The sequence below is a fragment of the Aristolochia californica genome, unplaced genomic scaffold (genome assembly GCF_029961685.1).
Source record: "Aristolochia californica isolate CCGP_79_NKW_82.1479 unplaced genomic scaffold, dmAriCali1.0.hap1 SCAF_3, whole genome shotgun sequence".
In the NCBI taxonomy this organism is placed as follows: domain Eukaryota; kingdom Viridiplantae; phylum Streptophyta; class Magnoliopsida; order Piperales; family Aristolochiaceae; genus Aristolochia; species Aristolochia californica.
In genome coordinates, this window is record NW_027181992.1 from 1,639,393 (window position 1) to 1,663,882 (window position 24,490).

Here is a 24,490-nt window from a genome sequence, read left to right on the forward strand (position 1 = left end):
TATTATTTATTATTTATATTTAATTTTTAATTATGCTATTGTATTAGTGATTTAATAGTGGTAATTAAAATATTATTAACTCAAACATTTGATCAATTATTTTGGTATAATTAACTCATTTTTTATAATTAATCATGTGCACAGTTAATTGGCTCACGTAATTATTGTATTAATATATAATAAACAATAATTATTAATTAATATAATATATAATAAAGATAATAAGTATATTAACCCGTTCGAAGATGAAATTCATGTAGATGCATGAAACGAAGATGAACTTCAAATTTTCGTTTTGTTGACTAACCCCCCTAAAGCATGCGAGTTTGATATCTAGGTAGGGAATCACATTCAAGGGTCTTGAGAATCCTTATATTTGGATTCTCAATATTCTTTTTGAAAAATAAATTTTCCTAATTGTAAACAACTAATCTATGTCATAGATTATTGAATTTGACTTAACCAGTAATTTGTGATGTCAGGTTCTATATCATTTCCTAAACCGACTTCCCATATTTTTTCCATATTGATGAGCTCCTGACCTGTTCCTCCATGACCAAAGTCTAGTCAGACTTTGGTTTCCTGATTAATAATAATAATAATAATAATAATAATAATAAAGCAATAAAACGGAAAATCGAGTAAAATGTAATTGAGTCATTTGACTGCTCCTTTGGGTGCAGCGAGTGATCCTTTCCGGTTTTGACTAAATCCATGAAGTCCTTTGGGTGCCTTCAACGGCTTCGGTACTGCAAAAAGTCTTTCCCAAAAATCTTGAGAAGGAATAGCGAGGGCAATCTTGTGATGGGCTGGATCACCACGTCTACGGATAAACAAGAGGTCCAGTCAGTCCCCCGGTCGTCTCAGACTCCCAAATAAAAGGCATCCCGAGACTTACCGCACAATCTTTATTCTTTCCTCCAGTATCAAGTTCGAACTTCTGATCAATTCAATTCCCATTTTATTTTTATTTTTTTCCATCAAGCTGACACATTCCGCAAATCGAATTAACCTTCCAATCTCCATAGCCGATATTTTGTGAACCCGACGAGCTTTTTATCTTCTCTCTAATGGCAGTAAAGCTTCAACAGCAGAATTTCTTCTCTACAAGGTGCGAGTTTCTTGGTAGATACGGTCGTCTGTGAATTTGGTTAGGTAAAAGTGAATGAATTGTGTATTACGTAGAAGATATCAGAGCAGAAAAATGTTGTCCCGTTGCTTTGGGACTTGTCTGTTCGTTTTTTCGTCTAAAGTTGTGGTAATAGTTGTTGCTTCTTTGAAGTAAAAAAATATAGTGGACGCTGAATTATCTGTTCAGATGTTTAATTTCGTCTGTCGTTTGGGGTACTGATGCGAGTTCTTGAAAGTTACCTGTTTAGCTGTTGGATTAGAATGGAGAATGTAAACTTTATTTAGCAGTTTAATGTATCGTTCAATTAGCTATGTCATTTTGTTCTTTATTAAGGGAAAAGAGTGTCTTCCTTAATTGCTTCTCGGCTGATGTCATGAAGTTGTGAAGTTGATTCAGTGGCAAAATATTGAAAGATGAACAGATTGAAATCTTTCATTCCCTCACATTTGAACTAACATGTAACTACCATCACTTTCATATGTCCAGCATGATACTAAGGACATCACTTAGTAAGTCTGGGAGTGGCTCACCTGTTATTTTTTACTGCACCTGACCATTAAAGGGAAGGTTGACCTAATAAGATAGGTAAATCCCTCTACCCTCTAAAATCATGACAAGTTATTGACATTCATACTTGAATCATGTTCAGCACTAAAATATTATCATTTGAAAGTTGAATTATTGCATTTCCATTTAACTAATATGCTCTCACTAAGGAAGGGGCTTTCTCTCCAACATCTTGGTGTGAATGTCTTCCCTCCCTAGCTTCCTATTTGCCTTTCTCTCTTAATACTATGATATCCATTTCAAAAAAAAAAAACCGATACGTAATATTGACTCAATATTGGTGACGGTGTTTAAGAAGATTTTCTGATACCTTGAATTACTTAAGGTATTTGTTTAAATCTGGTCACTATTTTCATGTCCTAGTTCTGGCTGAGATGTAGGTAATGCAATAGCCTTAACTGACAAGAGCGTAAAGATAAAGAAGGGTCTCACATTGTTTAAGTTTGATAGATCTTTATACAGAAAAGTGTTATCCATGTGTTAAAAAAATTAAGCGTAATAGGCTTAATTCAAATCTTTATATAGAAAAAGTTTTTTCAATTTCTTAAAAAAGTAACTGTAATAGGCATAATTCAGGCCTATTCATATCAGTTTGCAGCAACTCTGAAGCTCCTGCACTCTTGACCACATACACAAAATCTTCTTCCATGAATGATTCATCGTCTTCACTGTCAGTGCCATATCTCAACTTTTTTTTTTCGGGTTGGCTGCATAAACTCTTTTCTATTCTGATCCCCACAACTTCAGGTTGATGGTCCAACTTTTTGGACAAACCTTCTTACCTGATTCAATCGATTTGTCTGGCTGCCTATGTTCCTAAGTTTGGAGGTATTGATTGGAACGAAAAGACTTTATGACCTTTGCATACCTTGGATTTCTGAGAGGAAAACTAAGGATGCCCACTTCCTTTATTTCAGCCATATCTAGTCACTTTTTGGTCGTGATTTGTTTCTACTGCTTAGTGGATTTGGGCCTGTAGCTCAATAGCCACATGGAGGGGTTTCTAATGTGAGATCTTGGGTTCAAGTCTCATTAGGGTGTGGAGTGTGATGAGTGTGCAGCCAATCTTCCAAAAAAGAAAAGAAAACGTTTCTTCTGCTTGTTTTCAGATTTATTCTGATGACTACCCTTGTTTTCTTAATAAAGCTCATGGAACATTTGATGCTTCTTGCATTGTTCCTTTTAATACAAAACTTTCTTCAGTAGTTTTAAGGTGTTTACATTGATTGAGCTTCTCAGACTGGCTTTTTGTGTCTTCTCATGTTCTACCTGTATCTCTCACTCTTGGATTATTTGCAGCCTCTCAAGCTCGCATTCATCACGCAAAGGTATTCCCTTCTTCTGGAGGGAAGTTGTCGATCTAAACCATATTCAATGTCAGTATCACAAAACAAAGCAGAAAGCTTCCTTGAGACAGTCTTGGTCAAGTAGTGTTAGTCTCAATCTCAGCTGCAGTTGGGTGGAATATAAAATGTGCTTTCCACCCCTACGTAAATCCAGAAGAATGACTCGATTCTCTCCATTAGCTTCCGCCGATGACAGCATAGCAGTCAATGGGACCCAAACTAGTTCTAACAATGACTTGGAGGAATTGAGGGTCAAACTGGATCAGTCTTTACAAGGAGAAGATACTAGCAATGGACTCATCCAGTCCTTACATGATGCAGCAAGAGTTTTTGAATTGGCTGTTAAAAAGCAGACCTCATTCTTAAAAATGTCTTGGTTCTCTAAGGCGTGGCTTGGTGTAGACAGAAATGCTTGGTTGAAAAAACTTTCATATCAGGTGGAACCTCTGCTTCTCCTGGCTAAGTATATCCGTATTGTTTTCTGATTGTATAATGGTTCTCTTTTCATGATAAAAGAGTTCTTGAAGTTTTTTTGCAGGCTGCAGTGTATGCTATCATGCAAGCAGCAATTGAGGTTTCCTCGCGAGGTGATGGAAGAGACAGAGAGGCTAATGTCTTTGTGCAACGGAGGTAGGAAATTTTCTGATACTGGTCCTGTTTATAATTTATTTTGATCTTTAAATAGCTGGATTTTTTAAAATAAAGTCATTATTTTACTTGCAAATGAAAAATTTCAAGTTTAACTAAATTAAAGACTTGAACTAAATTGATTGTCTTTTTCATTCTTTTCAACTTAGTTCCTAATTTGGAGGCAAATATTGTGTTGGCATGGTCCACTAATTCCTTCATTGCTCTATTGGGGTAACCTTGAATGGAGGCCTTATTCACCAAGAGGCTTGAATTCTTGAAACTATTACCCATTAATGTGAGTTATTGTCAACAGGATGGCAAATACAACATATGGGCTTGTATCATGGCTGCTCATTTGGTTCAATTCGTCAAGAATTCAGAGGATATAAGCTATTATTTGTGACTGAAATAATTTCTTTTATGTAGACAAATACCTATATGTTTAGTGTGTCACCTGTAACAGTTTGATCAAATTTGGTAAGTTCTTATTAATTACTTGGCTTGCCTTAACCCCCATCATGACGGTCTAAGATTGGCCTATATATTGTTTGGAATGTTTTTACCTATTTGGTACCTAAAATCGTAACTTGATCATCTAATGTAAGGTGCACTGTATCACATGGCACAATGAAGCACCAATATCAGACAACATATCACCTGTTGGGGTTGATAGACCTGGTACACATTGTACTGAATTCCCCAGATCTGATACTGTTTGGTTAATGAGTGAGTGTATCATCTATCTGGCAGACAATGCTTTTTAAATTTCCAATTTTTGGATTTATGCTTTAGAATGGACCCAAGTTGTTTGCTTGTGTGTTTAATATTTGTATATCGAATGTATGAAACTGTTCCTTCTTGTCTCTTGATCATTTCTCATGTGATACGTGTTTCTATGTTTTCTGCACAATGAATATAGTAACTCAGACAGTAACTTTTGGCCCATTTTTGTCTGCAGTTTATTGCGACAATCGGCTCCGTTGGAGAAGTTAATCAGGGAGGAATTATCTGCTAAACAACCAGAACTTTATGAGTGGTTCTGGTGTGAACAAATACCGATGGTTGTGACAACTTTTGTTAATTATTTTGAGAGTGACACACGCTTTACTGCTGCTACTGCTGTGTATGCACTGATTTTTTCTGCATCTCCTTTGAGAAGGTTTTATTTGATTTGAGATTTTCATGTGGGATGAAAAAGGTCCTTACTTTCATTTTCAGATGTCAGAAAGGAGCATTGACAGGCCCAGGCAATCCAAGTGATCTCTCACTACTTATGCTTGCATTAAGCTGTCTCGCTTCCATTACAAAGTTGGGGCCAGCAAAAGTTTCTTGCTCACAGTTCTTCTCCCTTATTCCGGATACAATTGGCAGATTGATGGACAAGCTTGTTGATTTTGTTCCGGTACCCAAAGCATATTATTCAATGAAGAGCATTGGCCTGTGCAGAGAATTCTTGGTCCATTTTGGTCCTCGAGCTGCTGCAGCAAGGGTGAAAAATGAGCGGGACAGTGAAGAAATAATCTTTTGGGTTGATTTTATACAGAGACAGCTGCGACAAGCTATCGACAGGGAAAAGATATGGTCAAGACTGACTACCTGTGAAAGTATTGAGGTTAATTACTTGCTCCTGCCATTGTATTTGTGTTGTTTGGTTTTTATTCGATTTGGGGAAATGGGAGCAGAAATGGTGTGCATACCTGAATTGATACTTTCAAATTCACCAGATGTCCTAGTCAATTTGATTGACAGTCCTGTGCTTTTTGGTTTGTTGTTGTTTTTGTTGTTGGATTGAACAATTGCATGTTAGTTGTTACTTGCCTGTGTTTTATAATTGGTAAGTAAAAGAATATGTCCTGTTGGCACCTCCAATAAACTTGTTAAATTAGGTCCAAGGCCTTATCCCAAAATGACTAGCCAACTTAGGAAAAACTTTTTTACCAACTAATAAACTCAAGATCTTTGTACTCACTAATCTATGTAGGACTATTCCTTAACACTTCCCCTCACGTGTAGACCATCTTTTGTGGCTCTACAAGTGGATAATTTAGGAGTAGACAGTTTAGGTGTAGACCCTCTTTTGTGGCTCTACAAATGGATAGTTTTAGGTGTAGGTCTTCTTTTGCTGCTCTACAAGTAGATAGTTTTTAGGTGTAGGCCCACATATGATTACCTGCTTTGATACCATGTTAAATTGGGTCCAAGGCCCTATCCCAAAATGACTAGTCAACTTAAGAAAAACCTCTTTACCAACTAATAAACTCAAGATCTTTGTATCACTAATCTATGTAGGACTATTCCTTAACAAAACTATGTCACTCCTTTTATTCTTTTTATAATTTAGTATGGATGATGAAAGAAAATATTCCTCTTTTTCCTGTTTATACATAATAAATTAAATTGTTAAATTGGGTCCAAGGCCCTATCCCAAAATAACTAGTCAACTTAGGAAACCTCTTTCGCAACTAATAAACTCATGATCTTTGTACTAGTATCCATGTGGGACTATTCCTTAACACTCTCCCTCACGTGTAGACCATTTTTTGTGGCTCTACAAGTGGATAATTTAGGAATAGACAGTTTAGGTGTAGGCCCTCTTTTGTGGCTCTACAAGTAGATAGCTTTTAGGTGAAGGCCCACATATGAGTACCTGCTCTGATACCATGTTAAATTGGGTCTAAGGCCCTATCCCAAAATGACTAGTCAACTTAGGAAACCTCTTTCCCAACTAATAAACTCAAGATCTTTGTATTTACTAATCCATGTGGGACTATTCCTTAACATAAATAATAGCTAAATGTTTCAGACTTTGTTCCTGTGTTGTCAATTGGTGGGAAGGTTTTGTCTGGGGCTGAATATAGTTGTAGAATTTGCTAAAGATTGCTATTTAGTGTGGGAAAACTAGGAAGTGGAGAATTAGAAATAGTAGTAGGGAACACTTACAAGTAGCAGTAATATCCAGATGATAAGAGAATCATTGAGAGGGTCTGGACCTGTTTGGAACAGATTTCATAGTGCAGATATGAGAGGATCTTGTAAACGTTGTGTGGTGGACTGGCAAATGGTAGGTGGCCGAAAGTGACCTGTATAAATTTGGAGAGAAAAGACTTGAAGAAGGTGAACCTAACAGTGGAGTACAATGCAGTAGTTTTATAACTTCATAAGTCATCTTTTGACACCTGATAAAAGCTAATTCATGCAACCAAATTCATCCCTATTTGTGACAAGATCTTATAAATGTCATTAATGCATTTAAATTGAAGGAAAAAGAAACTATTTCATGTCTTATTTTTGTTTTGGTGTTGGAAGTCTGGAAAGGAAAGGTATCTTGCTCTTTTTACAATGTTTTTTAGTATTGGTTGTTTTCCTTTCTTTCCCATATTATCCAATTGTTGACATGTCCATGTTGTCATTTAGTAACAGAACACCATCAGATGGGGTAAAGATGACCAAGAGATATCTGTTTGCTATGTGTGAAATGTTATCCATGTCTAATTAAATCTGTCTCTCTCTCTCCCCCTTGATAGAAACAAAGTCTGTATTGTCATTCCTTCATTTGATTTTGCATTTAGGTTGATGATGGATTGCCTAATTATTTTCCAAAAATGATTTCCCCCTAAACTTGAGTCTAGAAATTTTTACAGTGTAGGCCCTTCTGCAAGAATAGACTTATGTGTATCCAGTAGTTATAATGAGTTTTCCTATAGATAGTACTACAACACCGTTGTTTTCATTCTGTTGTCTGATTTGTGCTGAATGTATATCTCCCATTGCTGTACCTTGTTGATTAAGCCTTTTTAGAGTGTAGAAAACTCTCTACTTCTAATATTTCTGTATTAAGGCACTGCTTTCTAACTAGTCATCAAGTTGGAATAGATTCTATACTAAGGTGAGACTGAATCATAATTACTTTCATCAAACCTAATAAGAATTAGGTCTTGGACTGGGATAATAAACATTATCTTCTGTTTTGCCTCTCTTACAACACTCTCTACGTTAACCAATCTTTGCTTCTTCTTCTTCTTCTTCTTCTTTTATTTTTTATTTTTTAAAGTATCTCTGCTTCTGATTTTTCAGTAAGTCTTAACTACTGTTCATGACTGCACACCCCATCTTGGTATTAGCCTTTTTCTTTTCCCGAGTAAATGAATGACGTGTCTCACTCAATATTTTCATAGGCGCCATAGAAAGGAAAAGTTTGGTTACTATGCTTTGTTGGATCATTGTCACTTGGACTTGCTACAGATTAGAATGTGTTCTGTTTGACATCAAGATCATGGGAAAAGGGATAAAGATGGTTTGGATTACATTCAGGTACTGGAGAAGGATTTGGCCATTTTTGGGTTCTTTATTGCCCTAGGAAGAAGCACTCAGACCTATTTATCAGCAAATGGTTTTGGTGTCATGGATGAGCCTCTTGAAAGCTTCATCAGGTATGGATCATGGTGCTGTATGTGAGAGAAAAATGTGTTATCTTGGTTTTTTGTAGTGTTTTTATTGCGTTATGGTGCTATCTCTTCAAGTTAGAGCTCCAAGACAGCTTATGTACATTGCATGTTCTGGTCAACTCTCAAGTGGGTCTATGAATTGGCATCATTTAAAGATGATCTCAGTCAGTTTGCATTCAAGAATCCAAATTTTGTATTCATGGATTACCATATCTGTGTTTGTATCTTGAATTGGTTCATCAATGGACTCTTAGAATTTTATTCTGTTTGATAGTTATATTTGTTAGAAATGCAGTATTGGACAAACATGCATCCAATCAGGTTGTGTATGTAATTATCTAAGTATGGGTCAAATCTTGAATCAGAGTAAATGATACGATTTTAAGTATTTGGAGATCCATTTGACTTTTGATTCTAACCATCAGTTTAAGTGGTGATTTACTTAAATAATTGCACTGATGGAATATACTGATCTGAGTGATTTTCTAATCAGTTAAAAATCAACTATCCGATATATCAGCCAGAATTACCATCAACTCCTGCCTACTGGCTTCTTCTTTTGTGTGTGATACATTTGAACAATTCGTGATGTATACTAAGGATAGTTTTTTATGAACAATCCTATATTTTTTAATTCAAATGGTATAATCATATTAGTTTTTGATGAACAATCCTATCTTTTTTAATTCAAATGGTATAATCATATTGTTATTTTCCCACTTGCTTCAGGTACCTTATTGGGGGGAGTGTATTGTATTATCCTCAGCTCTCATCCATCAGTTCTTATCAGCTCTATGTGGAGGTTGGCATTTTCCACTTATTCACAGTTTTGAATGGCATATTACAGTTTCTATCATTAAGCATTATTTTCTTGTCATGTAGGTGGTCTGTGAAGAGTTGGAATGGCTCCCTTTCTATCAAAGCAATTTGGATACAATTAAACAATCTCATGATAGGAAGGGTAAACGAGAAGGCCATCCCAATAGGCAGTCTATTTCTCAAGTTTTAAATGTTTGTTCATATTGGATGCAAAACTTTATTATGTACAGCAAGTGGCTGGAGAACCCAACCAATATCAAAGCTGCCAGATTCCTTTCTCGTGGGTAAGTGAATTTCATATGGCATATGCCACTGGGCAAAATTTTGTTGGTCCCTTTGAAATGACATGAAAGTTATAGTAAGTTTGATGTAGTCCATCAGAATTGCCAACATGCACTGATGGTCATTGCATTCATTCTGGTTGCCTTGAATGACTTAGGCACAACAAGTTAAAGGAATGCACGCAAGAATTCGGGTTGCTTATGTAAGTATCTTACCTCTGTAGTTCAAGAAAAGAAAGAGAAGGATGTTTTTCTCTCTCTCTCCCTCTCTCCCCCCACTCCACGCCCTCTCTTCTATTCGAATGCTTCTGTATCTATTCGCTGATCTTGTCAATTCTGGATGTACAGGAATGAAGGAAATGAAAATTTATTGTCAGATCCAACTGGAGGGATTATTTCGCCTGAACCTTATTCACCAATTGTAGGAAACATGGACTCTTTTGACAAGGTAATAAAGGTTTACTTCATTTCATTTGAGTCATTGTTCAAACTTTAGATTTTTGTGGAAATTTCTAATGTTCTTCCTTGTAGAAGCATCATTTATTAGGAATTGAACAAACCCCTGGAAAAAGTGTCACGATACATATTTGCTGGTTACCCAAAATGTTTTACAACATATAATTCTTGGGTGGATTGGCCTTTGGCTCAATGACACATGGAGAACTTTCATATGTGAGCCTTGGGTTCCGGTCTCACTAGAGTATGGGGTTGACATTCAAAAAGAAAAAAACAATAGCATGTTTTAAATTCTTGCTCCAGTACTCAGTTTATCTTAATTAAGATGGTGGATGCTATCTGCCATTTGATGTGAATTTTTAAAACAGTTTCTACGTCTCTTACCGGGGTCCAAGAGTTACTAAGTTGAGAAGAAGTACTAGGTTATTCTTGTTACAAGTCCATTTCCTCTACCCTTTTGCTACTTCCTTGTCTCTTTGTTATCTTCCAAAGGGGCGAATTGATTATTAATTTTTCACTTCTTGAATGATCTGATTCTCTGTGGTTTACCAAGGGGCATTGCTTCTTTGGAACAGTTTGATTGTATTAAGGCAACTCAGATTTAAGTATAGTAGCCCATTAGGTCTTATATGGGCTTAACCTGGATCTGAAATCGTGGAATCATGTATCTTGATAACTGCAGGTTTTTGAAAAGTCTGCATTTTGGTATATATCCTAAGGGTCTCAAATTTTATCATGTGGCCTGATTTGCTGTTTCAGGACTTGAATATCCCATACTATGAACCCACACATGGCTGGATCTAACACATCTACTAATACAAACCTGACATTCTTTCCATGTTACATCCACTTGAATTCCAAAAGATGCCAAAGATGTGACTCTCAAATACTAGATTTTAGAGGCACATTGGAGTACTGTTAGGCCTGACTTCACTACCAGACAACATTGTGGTTTCCCTACTTACGGTCTTTTACAAACTACCATGTTAACACAATAGTACGCTCGCACTAATATTTTGATGTACTCCTGTGAAGTGTCTTCTGTTTTTTTTTTTACTTCAAGACATGCAGTTGACTGGCCTTCAGGCACCCTGTATTTAAACTCAGATACAATTATCATGTACATGGTATGTCAATCTGTGGCTCTGGGTTTATAGGCTAATCGGAGACTGATAAATGAATGACCGAGCTAAATATTTAAATACAGTGTCCATTTGCCATCCAATTTCAAGACTATTATTTCTTCTGCTTTTTCATAGATGAGACCTTTGATTCTCTCAGTGAAAGCAATATTCAAATCTTAATGCAGGCACTGGAAAATGTTGAAGAAGCTCTAAACAGATTAGAGGAGCTGCTTCAAGAGATCCATCTCTCGAGCTCCAACCCTGGAAAAGAACATCTAAAAGCTGCCTGCTCTGATCTTGAGAGGATAAGGAAGCTTAAAAAAGAAGCCGAATTTCTGGAGGCATCTTTCAGGGCAAAAGCAGCATCACTGCAACAGGTCATTTTTTTTATATTTCTTTTTAGTCTTATTCCCTTTGCTGGTCTATGCATTGTATATATTGAAATATCAATCTCTTTTTTTGCCTATCTCTCTAGGGTGATGATGAAGCTCATTCACAGACAAGTATCACTAAGAAGAACGTCTATTTCAATAGGAAAATTGGGAAATACTCTAACATTATTTCTGGTGGCAATGGTACTGCAGACAGGTTTGTCTACATGGTTGATGTCGCCAAGTTTATGTTTCTCTATGTCTGTTGGGTATATATAAATCTAGACGAGATCTGGTGCTCAAAGACCTGTATGCCAGGCTTTTCAGTGGAGACAACACCAATTTCATTTCATTTGAAGTGTTTTCATACAGCTAGGATGCAAAAAGGTCATCAACTTGACCTTTTTTTCTGTATTTATTAGTAGGCAACCACAAAATGTTGGTATGAGATTTGCAATTCATTGACGAGTTTGCTGCCTCTTTCTAAATCTGCTTATTGGGTAAGCATTATCAATTTGAGCTCTATCACTTTATTGGAGACCGAGGTCACAGAAGGCTTACCTGTTGTAATCGAGCTGCTGAAGGTGATCCAGTCCAGACTTCGAGGGTCTGGAAGCCTCCCTTCTTGCTACCAATTTTTTCTTACCCCAGTCCTGCCAGCTCCCTCTCCTTTATTCCCTTATTCCTGTAACTAACTATCCTTAAAGGACATTTCTGTTGCTGCTGTTACTAAGTGGACCTGCCACGGTGGGTGCTGAGGTGTCTTCCTCCTCTTCTACTTGATTGGCCCTTCTTTTTCTGCTGTATACCCGTAAGATTGGGGGTCTATCATCCCTCCCCCCCCCCCCCCCCCCGAATTGAGAGGCACCTTGTCCTCAAGGTGGAGGGAAGGGAACTGGGTCAGAATGGTGGTGTAAGGCTCCCACGTGGCCTCAAATTTCGGGAGGTCCTTCCATTTGACCAGTACCTCGTAGGTGCGATCTTGGAGTTGCCGGGTACTGAGGATGTGAGCGGGTTGGACAGAGAATACCATGCCATCAGTGAGGCATTGAGGCAAGGGTTGGCTGGAACTGGGAGGATGCGCCGGCTTTTTGAGTTGGCTGACATGGAAGACGGGGTGGATGCGGGCATATATTGGGAAGTCAAGTCGATAGGCTACGTCACCAATTTTGGCCAGAATTCTTCGTTAAGTTGTGGAGACGTTGCTTAGGTTGACAGCGTAAGGCGTTGATTAGGCTCCACAACTTAACATCTACCTGATTGGCCCTTCTTTTTCTGCTGTATACCCGTAAGATTGGGGTCTTTCACTGTCCATCATCAGTAGATAGCTTCTATCATGCAACTAAATGTCACCACTAAACAATGTGTTGTTTGACAACATATTTCATCCAGGAAATCAAAAGTACAACATTAAGTAATTTGTCTGTCTTAAATTTTTTTCCCCCATAAGATGCATGTTAAAAGAGAGTCTCCTTTTGGATTATAACAGAAGTTATTTTATGTTTATTTTAAAAAGTTTAGTAGATAATCCTAGATCAATGTTGGATTATTCAAAACACCTCTGCCCCACCACCTCCTTCACCTTTTTTCTTTTGTGGCCGTATTTTTAAGTGGAGGTCCATGTGTAGATTCTGGCTCCAATACCATGTTAGACTTGGGTTCAGGTCTATCTCAAAATGATTACCCAAAGTCAACCCAAGTAGTGACACCTAAACAATGCAAAATGGATAAAGGTGAAAAACGCTCTTGTAGCTTTTGTCTCCCTAACAAAATCTCGTGAAGTTACCAAATCCCTGATTGTAATGCACAAAAGCAAAATGAGACAGTTTTTTTTTTTATTTGCATGGCATATTTACAGCTTCTCTTTTTCAGGTTTATGAGTAATCCAAAAGGCTTGTGGAGTCTCTTGGTGCGTCAGTCAACCAAGAAAATGGACTTTGGACCAACTAGCTCAGATAAAAATGTATGACTTTTGTTGTCTAATTCTCTTCTTGCTTGAGTCAGTTATCTTTTTACTATTTTTGTGTCTGATTTTAATGTTTGGTTTCTAAAAGTTGCTGTCCTTGCTAATTTTTTAATAGAGTAAATAATGTCCTTCAGCTAGCTATTGTTTATCATGTTTTCCTTGGTTATGACTGTAAGCCATGTTTTGTCCTTTTTTTTTTTTTTTTTCAATTGTGTGGTTTTCGTTTATGTCCACCACAGTATGAGGTTCAACATTCAGAAAAAAATAAAGAAATAAATAAATACAGAAACAACAAAAAAAGGCCAGTAACATCAGCCAGCTATAAAATAAAGAAAATTACAACAGCAAAAGGAATTTCCACAACAAAGTGTTGGAGACACCACTACAAGCTAAATAACACTGTCGCTGCATAAGATACAGTGCAAGAAAACCAATTTCCCTTTTGTTTCATGAGTAGTGGAAACTAAGTTTTTTGTGTCTCTTGAAGTGCACATTTTACATTAGAAACCTGAACTTAACGTGCTTCCCTTGCTTGGCTTGTTTGTGACTTTATTATGCACATCTTAAATGTCAAATGAACTCTTAAATAAATAATTTGGGTTTTTTGAGAATTTTCCACTCTATTAGAAACATATCTAACTTTGGAGACAAACTATGTAGTCCAAAATCTGATGATGCAATTCTCCTAGAACAGCTTAGCCAAATCTTTTGCTTTAGTCAGATGTGAGGTCTCTTTTCTTTTTTCATAAATCATTCTATTACATCAGGTTTCTACCTGGTTACCCTTCATGCCTAGTGACGCTCGAAGTCTGGACCCTGATCTAGAAAACCCCATGAGACCACTTCCCAGCAGCCCAAGTCTCAGTCGAATTGGAGTCTGTTTCTGATCTATATGAACATTTTGGATGTTGGTTATTACAGGCTACCTGTGCCAGCACAGAAGATGTAAATTCAGAACCAAATGAGATTCACCGGTTTGAACTTCTGAAGAATGAGTTAATTGAGCTTGAAAGGCGTGTCCAAAGAAGTACAGATGGAAGCCAGAATAAGGAGGTATATCCTGAATTAGATCATTTTCTATGCAAAATTGCCGAAACTGCTAATTTTATTAGATATTAAGTTGATTGGATTATGTTTTTGTCAGTTTATTTGATTGAGGGTATAGTCTGTCATTTTCTTTCTCATTATTTTTTAATCGTCTGCTTTTATTATCAGATGAATTGATGATATCAAAATAGAGACTGAGACTGTTTTCTGTTTATGGGTTGTAGTTTCCTTGTCTTCTAGTTGTTAATAAGTGAAAGTTGTCATAAAGTTTTTTTGGTCCTAAGATCTTTTCATATTGTGTTGAGTCCATTTTCAGAAAAAATTTGTGCTCAGTCCCTTCTTGATGAATACGAGCTGTAATTATTAGCTTGATTCATGATCAAAACTTGTACTTACTTTAGTGTGGAACCCTAAACCAACAATTAAGGAGATCTAGGGATAGAGAAAGACGAGTGTAAAGGAGCCTTACCCGCACAAACCTCGTGCCAGAAATTTGTGACTTCTCACTTTTGACATAAGATCTGTTGCCATCACTGTATTTAATTTCAAGCTTGCAAATGATTTTTCTGATACCAAGCTTTTAGGTGATGGTGTTACTGTGTTATGGAGGGGTCTAGATGTCCTCCATGATATCTGTACTGGGTTCCATTAGTTCTAGCTTGATATTTTATGACAAGGCCACCATTGTGCTTCTATATTCAAACTTGCTTCCTGTTAATAAGGTGGAATTTGAAATTGTCAGAGGCCTCTCTCCATTGGAATCTTTCTCAAAGGACTTATGCAGGCTTCCTTGCATAGTAGGGTAGGATAGGAAGGGAAAAAAAAAGGTTGGGATTCCTTCTAGTACAGATGTTGATGAGAGTCATCTCACCAGCAAGAAAGAATTTATGATGCCAAGTGGTGAGCTGCCTCCAAAAAAGCTCAAGAACAGGTGTCCTTAAAGCTTTTGAGATGCACTGAGGATCAAAGGAAGGCTGAGATATGATAGAGTTAAGTTGCCATTTACTCCACACTTGCAAGGGAAAGTTAATGCCAAAAATGGAGGACTTTGCCCAGCATACCCATCGACCAGGGCTAGTCTCATTGCCAATGGAAGAGTTTTGACATTTTTAATTGGGTAAATACCCTTATATTATGATGCAAGTAGCTTCAACCATTTTGCTCTAAGGGAGATTACCCCTTCATGTATTTTCTTTTCAGTTAATTAAAACACCTTTCAGAAAAGGTGGCGGGGGAGGGAGGGAGTATTGAAAAAATACTCACTTACATGAGTAGCCAATAAGAGGATGCCACATTACCCTTAAAGTGCTTTTTGAAAGTTAACCACTTGAAAACAACGCTTTAATCTATGATTGGACACGGTTAACATTCAAAAATTGCTTGGGTTTAGGCATCCTCTTATTGGTTAAAATCCAGGTTCAGTGGTGGTGTGTGTGTGTGTGGGGGGGGGGGGGGGGGGGGGTTGCGTTGGAAATGTTATCCTTGGTTGTTGTTGGAATAACTAGCCATTTGAGAGACCTATTGCTCAACCTAATAATGCTATTCCTTTTCTTTAATACTTATTCTCACCCAGTAACCACGCGCCCCCCCCCCCCCCCCCCCCCCCCCCCCCACACACACACCACAAATTTACACAAAACGGGCCTGAGACGTAAGCACAAATTCCCAACGCATACAACACAAAAATTCTGTATGGTGCACAGACCGGACCTCAGTCACGCATACATCCTGCTCTGATACCACTGTTTGATTGAGCCCTATTCCATCCTAAAATGACTAGCCACTTAGGAGGCCTATTGTTTAACATTATAACCTAATACCATTTCTTTTAATATTTATCAATGTAGGAATTTTCACATTCAATAGTTGTTAAAAGTGGAATTCGTAAAATAGAATAAATGGCAAAAAGGTAATGAGTGAATAAGATAAGCTGATATCCTTATAAAATGACACTTAGTTATTTCCAGTTATACACTTTTCTTGCGGTCCATGATTCAAATATAAGTATTAGTCAACGAGAAGCTCTCATTCATAGGGTTAATTTCAACTCCTAACTGAATAATGTTTTGTCTTAGTTTGAATTGTTATCTACCTTGCACTATGCATAGATATCTCTCCTTTTTAACTGTTTGTCTCTTTTGCACGATGAAATAGATCTCTCCTAGTGTGTCTTTATTCCTATCTGATTTTTTTACCTGTGTTAAGCTGTTGCTCCTTTCCCATAATGAGATGCCTTTACATGCTCAGAAAGACAACCTCATGGATGTTGAGAATCAAGCTGCAGCAAATAGACTGACACTAGTTCAGGTGCAAAAGGAAGACAGTATAGTCGGCAAATCAATTGACAAGCTGAAGGAGACTGGCACCGTATGTGTCCTTTTACTCTTTTAGTTGTTACTTTTTTATTTTTATTTTTATTTTTGGTTGAGGATTCTTTGGAGGCTTTCATGAATCATGACTATCTTAGACATGAAATTTCTTAAGAGAACTGTCTGGTCTAATCATTATTGATGCATTGCTTAAAAACAAAAATAAAATTAAAAATGAGAAAAAGGTAAAAACACCCATTGCACTTGAAAATAGTGAAAATTTTGGATTTGTAGCTAGGAATAAATGGTCTTGAAGTATTCATAAAAAAATAAATAAATGATATTGAAAGTTATTTGAGTCAGATAATTTAAAATTTTTCATAACGTTTGTTCAATGAAATGGAATGGTTGCTTGCCTGCCTACCCCCAAAGTATATCAATTAATATGTCTTCTGATTTCAAATTAATGTCTACATGCTCCTATAATATCATCAAAATTACCTGTTTACCACTGCCACTAAATCTATCAGTTCATTCAGATGTAGGTATTCATATAAAATGATATTTAGCACCGATATTAGGACTCTTTCAACATATTAATGTGGACAGATAAGATTAATGTGGGACCAACTTAATATGGGTTGAGTACAGGTGAAATGGGGTTACAACTATAGCATTGTTAGTTGGGTCTTACATCAGTTATATGTGCTCAAATTAGATATCTCATGTGCATACATACAAAGGTATTGTGACCTCATTGTGGGAGGGTATTTATGCCTCTTCATATGTCAAATCAAAATTAATTTGCAAGATTTATTTTGGGGCCGTGTAGTTTTGCTAGACATTATAAGTGTTGAAATATCTGTAAAAAGGGTATTTTGGGCATGAATTGCATCAAATTCTAATCCCAAGCCATCGAGAAATTTGGCACATGGACCTACCCCTATTGTGCTCGAAGCTCAGATTTTTTAGTGGTGGAGGAATAATAAGTCTCAATCTCCTATAAAATATTACGCAACTCATTGAAATAAATAATAATTGATCAATTTCCCCTTTTTAATCCAAAGAACCTTGTATACAACTCATAGATTCAAGACAAATTACTCTCTTGATCATACAGAGCTTTTAATAACTTCCAAATTTCCATGGAGGTTTCACAATTCACCACCAGCTTCTTGAATTTTGACTCAATGCTGTTTAAAAGCCATGTCATGACTTGATTATCCTCTGCCTCCCGATCATCAGCTATTGAGTTAGGAGGATTATCCCTTAAGTATTTTGTTTTCCGCTTAGCCTTTAGATAAATTCGGATAGATTTGGACCAGCCCAGGTAATTTTGTCCATTCAACTTCTACGTGGTGATCACAATAGTATCATTACCATCTTAATTCCCAAGTTTTTTGGCTGGTGTAATCACTTCACCTGAATCAACCATCGTTTACTATCAACAGCCACCAGAATTTTCACAGACACATGCTGGAATACACTACCAAAAGAATCAGCACAAAAAATTACTAGAAAAGGATTGTAAATGCCTGCACATATGAGGTTGGACCCACACAAGTTAGTAAATTAGGGCACTGAAAGAGCAATTGATATGATCACACTATTACTATCCAATAATCTGAGATAAACAACTGTAGTGGAAGTCAATTTGGGCTGATGTCAGCTCTTAAGTATGATGATGCAGGCAGTTTGTGAGTATGGAAGACTTGCGCGGGCATAGTAATTGAGGGGCACCACTATTAGGGTTTTAATCATCTTATATCGAGGAGCATCTCAAGTTGCAGCCCGAGAGGTGAGAGAGAAACACTAAGTGTGCGATTTCTCTTGTAAAGTATTTCATCTTCATAGTGGATTACTACAGCGGCGGAAGATAGGACGTAGTCTCACCTTGAGGCGAACCTGTATAAATCTTGTTGTGCTTTTTGTGCTTATTTTTTTCCTTCTTCCACGTTTATTATTATTGTTCTCGTTAATTTGGAATTAGGGCTTCTAATTCCTAACAATCGACCTTAGGGTTATGGCACAAAGAAAGGGAAAAAAGTCTTGACCTTTAACTTCAGTCAGCAGCAATTCTGGAAAATCGCTCTTCCTGGAGGATTCATAAACTTGAGGAGAGGAAGAATCTTGTTAAAACCTAATAGGAATTAAATTGTTTGTTCTGAATTCTGATACATGTAAAATATCAGACATAAGGAGAAATAGAAGAGAAGAGAAGAACTTGAGAAGGCTGTGATGGATAGAGCAGCAGCTATTTTGTCTGTAGAACGACCCTAAACCTTCTTATAAACTCGCTTAAGATTAGGGTTATCAAATGACATATATGTCCCTCTACATATAAGCCGTTATATCTCCCTAATTACACCTCAGAATGAAGCAAAAAAATTAACCATATAATTCTAGCACAAAGATCAGCTAACAGCTATCTTATGAGGGACAAATGAACGTAGTAAATGACCAAAATATCATTTTTACAGATATTTCAACTATAGGGGTTTGTAGAAAGCCAAGGGGTATATAGGTATTTATGTATTTATGCAATAGTTTAGAGGCGTGTGAGCAATTTTATCCTAAATGAAAACATTTGCTTTGAGTATGTTTCTAATTTCCTCATTTTGCTTCTTATTTTCATGTTGACTTAAACAAGTATTCTCACTCTCAGGGCTGAGCGTCTTGGATTTCCAAGATGTCTCACTTGATACATGAGATGTAGATGTCTTGACAAGACGCCCACCCCTGCTCCATGATGTATAGGTGTAATTGTTTGAATTTGGGCTTGCACATATTGGTCATGGATTCAGAATGTGTTACATTTATTTTGGCCTATACTTGATTTTTTTTTTTTTCATACTAGACTAATTGTTTGGTATGACTTGTCTCTGTTTTCCACATGTAGAATGTTTTACAAGGAACTCAGTTGTTAGCGATTGATGTAGCAGCAGCAATGGTGCTGCTCAGGAGGGCACTCATAGGAGATGAATTGACTGTGAAAGAAAAGAAAGCTCTCCGGAGAACTTTAACAGACTTGGCATCTGTAGTTCCCATTGGCATTCTTATGCTTCTTCCCGTGAGTCTATTTCTGTTCTTATTTGTTCCCTGTAAACTGGATTAAACGATTATACCTTCTAGCTCATAGCCACAACAAGGTGCAAAACTTTTTGATACAAAATCAATTTCCTCCCTACAGTTTTCCGCGAGTGCCATGTCTTTGAATGTAGCACATTAACAGCTACTGTTTTGTCCATGTGAAACTTGAATACTTGTCCGTGTTTACATCTCATGCAATGTACAGGTCACTGCAGTCGGACATGCTGCCATGTTGGCTGCCATTCAAAGATATGTACCTTCCCTGGTAGGTCTTCTTATATGCCAGAATTTTCTTCCTTGATAACTGTTTCCAGATGAAATATTTTGGAATGCAGATGAAATTTGGTTGAGATATTTCTTCATCGTGGCAGATCCCTTCAACATACGGTCCAGAGAGGTTGGATCTCTTGAGACAACTTGAGAAAGTGAAGGAGATGGATACCGGGGATGTGAACTCAGATGAAAGCTCTGAACCAAAGACGGTTGTTTGAGTTGATAATAGTGAAATCTTTTTATCGCCTAATATTCATTGTATTAATATCTTGGTCATGCCCTGTTCCTCTTTACAGCCGAGGTGGCTTGTATCATAAACTGTGAAAATTGTAAATTATCTAAGCTATCTCCTTGAAGTAACTTATTCATTGTGTTCTCGTTGGTTGAGTAATGGTGTTTATCTATCTGACGGTAAGTAGGCCTAGAGAAGCTCATTCTACTTGTCAACCATGCCAAGAAGCACCCATTGCTGTGATCATGTAATAATTAGGTTTTATTTTTTTACTGTTCAAGTCCTTCGCCTATACATCGAAGGCACAAAAGAAGCATCAATTCTGGTCTGTCAAGCGTTTTCCACTTGGCAAACGCTTGTAATGGAGAACAGGTCGTTCGATCACGTAGAGAGGCGTGTGAAATGGGACAACCCAGAGCTGAAGAGTCTATATTAACTGTCCTCCACTATGTTTTACACATAGGAATTTTTTTCTGACCCTTTTTCTAAACCAAGCTTTCAGCTTTCTGTTCAACGTGGGATCTCAATTGGATCGACCAACCTAAAAACTTTGACTTGCATATTTGGATTGGTTATTCGGATAAGCTTCATTAATATTGTTTTTTTTTTATTATTCTAGTTATTTTTCTGCCCATGCGAATGATACGATCCATAAAAGTGGAGAACAGGAGGCAGGAGCAGGTCCCTCTTCTCTGTGGGACAGGAATGTGGCGCGCTGAAGCGACCCATTTTTTCGTCTTCTCTCTCTAATCGTTCGGACTAACTGTTAAAACAAATGAAAAAGTAAAGTCTCCGTTTCCTAAAGATATTTCACTTATCAACAGCAAGAGTGGTATATTTGATTCATAAATGGATCCGGATTAGATCAAAACCCACACCTTAGCCAATTATTCCCCGTTATGAAAATATAAAACCAATTCTCAACTAAAAATGGTCTGAGATCTGGCTGGTTGAACTTGATCAGATCGACCCATATAGTTGATCTATAATGAGACATGACATCATATTTATCCAATCGGTAGTTGAAGCCAACATATTGACAGGACATCGATACACTAGTGCTGGCAAGTCACAAACTTTTAATCCACAATCTACTAAAAAAAAAACAGATTGTTGATCTATCTCCCCATGTGAATTGATCTTATTTTCGCTTCCTACGTGATAAAGAGAGACTGACGACAATGGTAATATATGGATTAAGCCTATTTGAACCCCAAATAGAAATCACTACCTTAGGTCTCATTTATTTTCTTCGAAGATACTATCCCAAATGTTAAACCATTGGCTGTTATTCCCACTTAAGGTAGCTGTAGAATTGAAGACTGTTTTCCAATAGGAGTCAAAGCAACTGAGGTCACTGACAAGAAGGCCACTTAAGTATAAACAAAAGGAAATGGCCGTTCTAAAAGGTCCAGAGAAAGTAAAGTGCCCCAATATTGACCAGAATCAGGCCCTCCGGTTAGCTTCAATTTTTACTTTTTATCTGTTTCTAACTCAACGCCATAGTGCCTGCACCACTCTCAACCTGTCCGCCCCCACCCCCCGTCGTGGGCTAAGATAAGCTAGACAACTCGAAAATCAAGTTCAATTAGGTAGAAAGTCCCAATCAAGCCGGCCCACTTTGCTTCTCCATCGAGTCATAGCCCCACAAGACAATCAAAAGGTCCACTTACAAAGTAGTTTTTGGCGATGGAACGCAACCAGGAATTCCAATTCAACGATCCTGAACCTAGGGTCCTTGAAGTGAACTGAGAATGGGCCCACTCCGTAGGAAAGATAAATACCCGAACAGTGAGACGACCGACCTAAGAGTGATCACATATTCTCAAATCACACTATAATCGGAAACCTCATCCACGGTGGGCCCACCGGAAGAATCGTTGGAGAATGGAGATGAGACCGATAGTTGACTCGTCGAAGCGATAGGAATGGTGTGACGTTAGATGACTTTTTAGCAGTGTAATTCACGTACAAATGTAATTATGTAAGAATCATTCTCAATCGAGTCAATTCTCTTTTTGTTTCCAAAGAAATCTTTCTCTTAAATTGGATTCCAGGGAAAAACGACAAAAAGTTCGGAAATTGAAATTCGGGGTTTGAGTTTTGACTAACTACTGAAAAGCAAGGCATCCCCCCGTCCACGCATTAAAGCGCAACTTGCTCTCAATTGGCCTTTTCGCTGGAAAATTCTTACTTTAGGCACGTGTGGCCATGTGACACCTGATCTCGTTAAAAAACAACACAGGAGTTCCTTCCTCTCTCTCTCTCCCGCCGTTGCAAGTTGCGCTCTGACTCTTCACTCGATTTCGGTGGGGACAGGGGAGCTGCAGAGACGGTGGGCCCGTCTGACCTTTTGTCTCTGCGAAGGATTAAGCTACGTCAGTTTTAATTGGTTACAATTTGCACCGAAAACAGAAGAAAAAGCAATTGGTTCCAACGGAACGGGATTCTTAGAAAAGCCTTCTCCCAAGTCTCAGTATCTGACACCGACTCAGCCGCGAACCCCGAAACGTTAAAAGTGACATATCAAAACCCGATAAGGGTCAACTCGGGTCTCGCGCGACCTTTTCGGCTGCGCGCTCTTCCCAAGGTCTTTCTTGTCAGTTATCTCACCTTCACGATCACGAAGATCAGACTGGGCCCACGTAAGGTAGCTGATGGATGAGGAGCCTCACATCCATGTGGGACCCCGACATAGATTTGGTTTCGAGCAAAGCGTAGCGGCAGCTAGATCGAAGCGACTCCGAGCCACGCACTTGGATCTTAGGCCATTGTTTAATTCCTGGAACAGATCATTGGTGGTGGGGTGGCACTCGTAATTCGTATATATCGCAAAGTGGGCCCCCTCTGGCACTTTGGAAAGACATCTTAGACAGACACGCAGCCGAAAGGAATGCGGTGGGCCCAGAAACATTTTTACGTTTCATTGGAACTTGGAAGTGTTTAATAATTAGTGAGAAAGGAAATAATAAATAATAATACGAGTAGGGAGTTTAGTGGGGGATCTCGTGTGACAACACCTGCCTCCACTGCATGCTTGGTGTGGCTGAAATTGGTGTAGAATTTATAAGGCCCTTTTTAACATTTGACTAGGCCACATCCACACGTAAAGGTCAAACATATCATTTGATCAAGCCCTCTGGGCTTCATATTATCAAATCTAACAATAAGAGTTTTTTCTCTTATCAAATATTTTAGTTCATTAAAAGTAATAATAATAAAAGTTTTTCTTTTAAAAAGCCTTAACAAACTTAATTCTAAGTAATTAAGGGTCTGTTTGGAGCTCCTAGAAAAAAAAAAAAAAAAAAAACTTTTCTTCCATTTGACATGAAAAACCCTTTTTTTTTTCTCTCGATTTTGTTTAGGGTACTCTTGCCTTCCTTTCTTTTCCTTCACTTTGTTCTTGATGTATTTTTTGCCTTTCTGTCGAGAATTTTTATACTGTTGTAGCTTCGCGCTTTTCCGTTTCTTGTCTAGGTTCTTACTTCCTACCATTTGCTTCTCTTTTTCCTAGTCAGTTATACATTTGGGTTTTTTTTCCTACTTTTGTTTATTTTCTCTTCTCCTCATATTTTTTTCGTTTGGGGTGTTTAGATTGTCGGTCTTCCTCCATTTTCTAAGATCAAAGCCCATATTGCTTCTTTTTCCATCTAGGTTTTCCCTATTTTATGTTTGTTGTTTCTCATTCCTTGTGTGTACTCCTCCCGTTTCGCTGCTACTTCCAATTATGTGCTTCTCGATATTTGAATTTTGACATTTTCTCTTTATTTTCTAATAATCTTATTTACTAGAATTGGCAACATATTTCTTTGCTTTTTTTTTTCTCTCACATTTAGTACCTATTTTGTCTTGATGTGTTGTCAAACTATTTTTTCTTTTTTATTATAATCTTCGCAAGTTGTGAGTGATGAGCTGTGGGAATTGACAACGTGCCCAACTCTGATACCATGACAGTGGCTAGCCAATACACCTAAAAGATTGACATGTTAGGTATAAAAAACTACCGCCTACAAGAGTAGATGGAACTACTCTGATGGGAATTCTATGTCGAAAGAAAAACAAAGCAAGTGAAGAGCAAAGAGAAACCAGGAGAGAATGAGAGAAGAAGAGGGAGGTAACTTCAGATGGGTGAGCATATTGGCATAGGGAGGGAAGTAAGCATATCGACATGAGGTCTAATATTTCAAATAAGTCTGATAAAAGTTTTTTTTACCTATTTCTATGAAAAATATTATAAGAAAATTTCTATCTTATTTTTTTTTTTCTCTACGATTTTCTATTGCCAAAAACATAGAAAATTATTATTTTTTTATTTTTTTATTTTTAAAAGTAAGAAAATAGTTAACAAACCTCTTAAAACATCTCAAAACTTCAAGGGGCCTTGAGCCCAATGAGGGCAGGA

At 37.5% G+C, this 24,490-nt stretch overlaps 1 protein-coding gene across 1 annotated transcript; it reads left to right on the plus strand.

The window, feature by feature from the left end:
* Positions 1–831: 831 nt before the first annotated feature.
* LOC137959519 (uncharacterized) lies at positions 832–20,243 on the plus strand. Its single transcript, XM_068806881.1, has 18 exons — positions 832–1,111; positions 2,999–3,482; positions 3,584–3,675; positions 4,634–4,798; positions 4,894–5,287; positions 7,987–8,105; positions 8,850–8,922; positions 9,003–9,223; positions 9,379–9,423; positions 9,569–9,668; positions 10,986–11,177; positions 11,276–11,388; positions 13,044–13,134; positions 14,059–14,190; positions 16,432–16,551; positions 19,393–19,563; positions 19,789–19,848; positions 19,955–20,243. The coding sequence occupies exons 1-18, from the start codon at positions 1,071–1,073 to the stop codon at positions 20,072–20,074; spliced, it is 2,733 nt and encodes a 910-aa protein (XP_068662982.1). The 5' UTR covers positions 832–1,070; the 3' UTR covers positions 20,075–20,243.
* The last annotated feature ends 4,247 nt before the right edge of the window (positions 20,244–24,490 follow it).

What these genes read in the sequence shown, in the direction of transcription:
- LOC137959519 (XM_068806881.1), top strand. Translation starts at nt 1,071, where the DNA reads ATGGCAGTAAAGCTTCAACAGCAGAATTTCTTCTCTACAAG. An exon ending in CTACCTGTGAAAGTATTGAG is followed by an intron (nt 5,288 to 7,986) that starts GTTAATTACTTG and finishes GATTACATTCAG; the next exon opens with GTACTGGAGAAGGATTTGGC. An exon ending in ATGGAAGCCAGAATAAGGAG is followed by an intron (nt 14,191 to 16,431) that starts GTATATCCTGAA and finishes TTACATGCTCAG; the next exon opens with AAAGACAACCTCATGGATGT.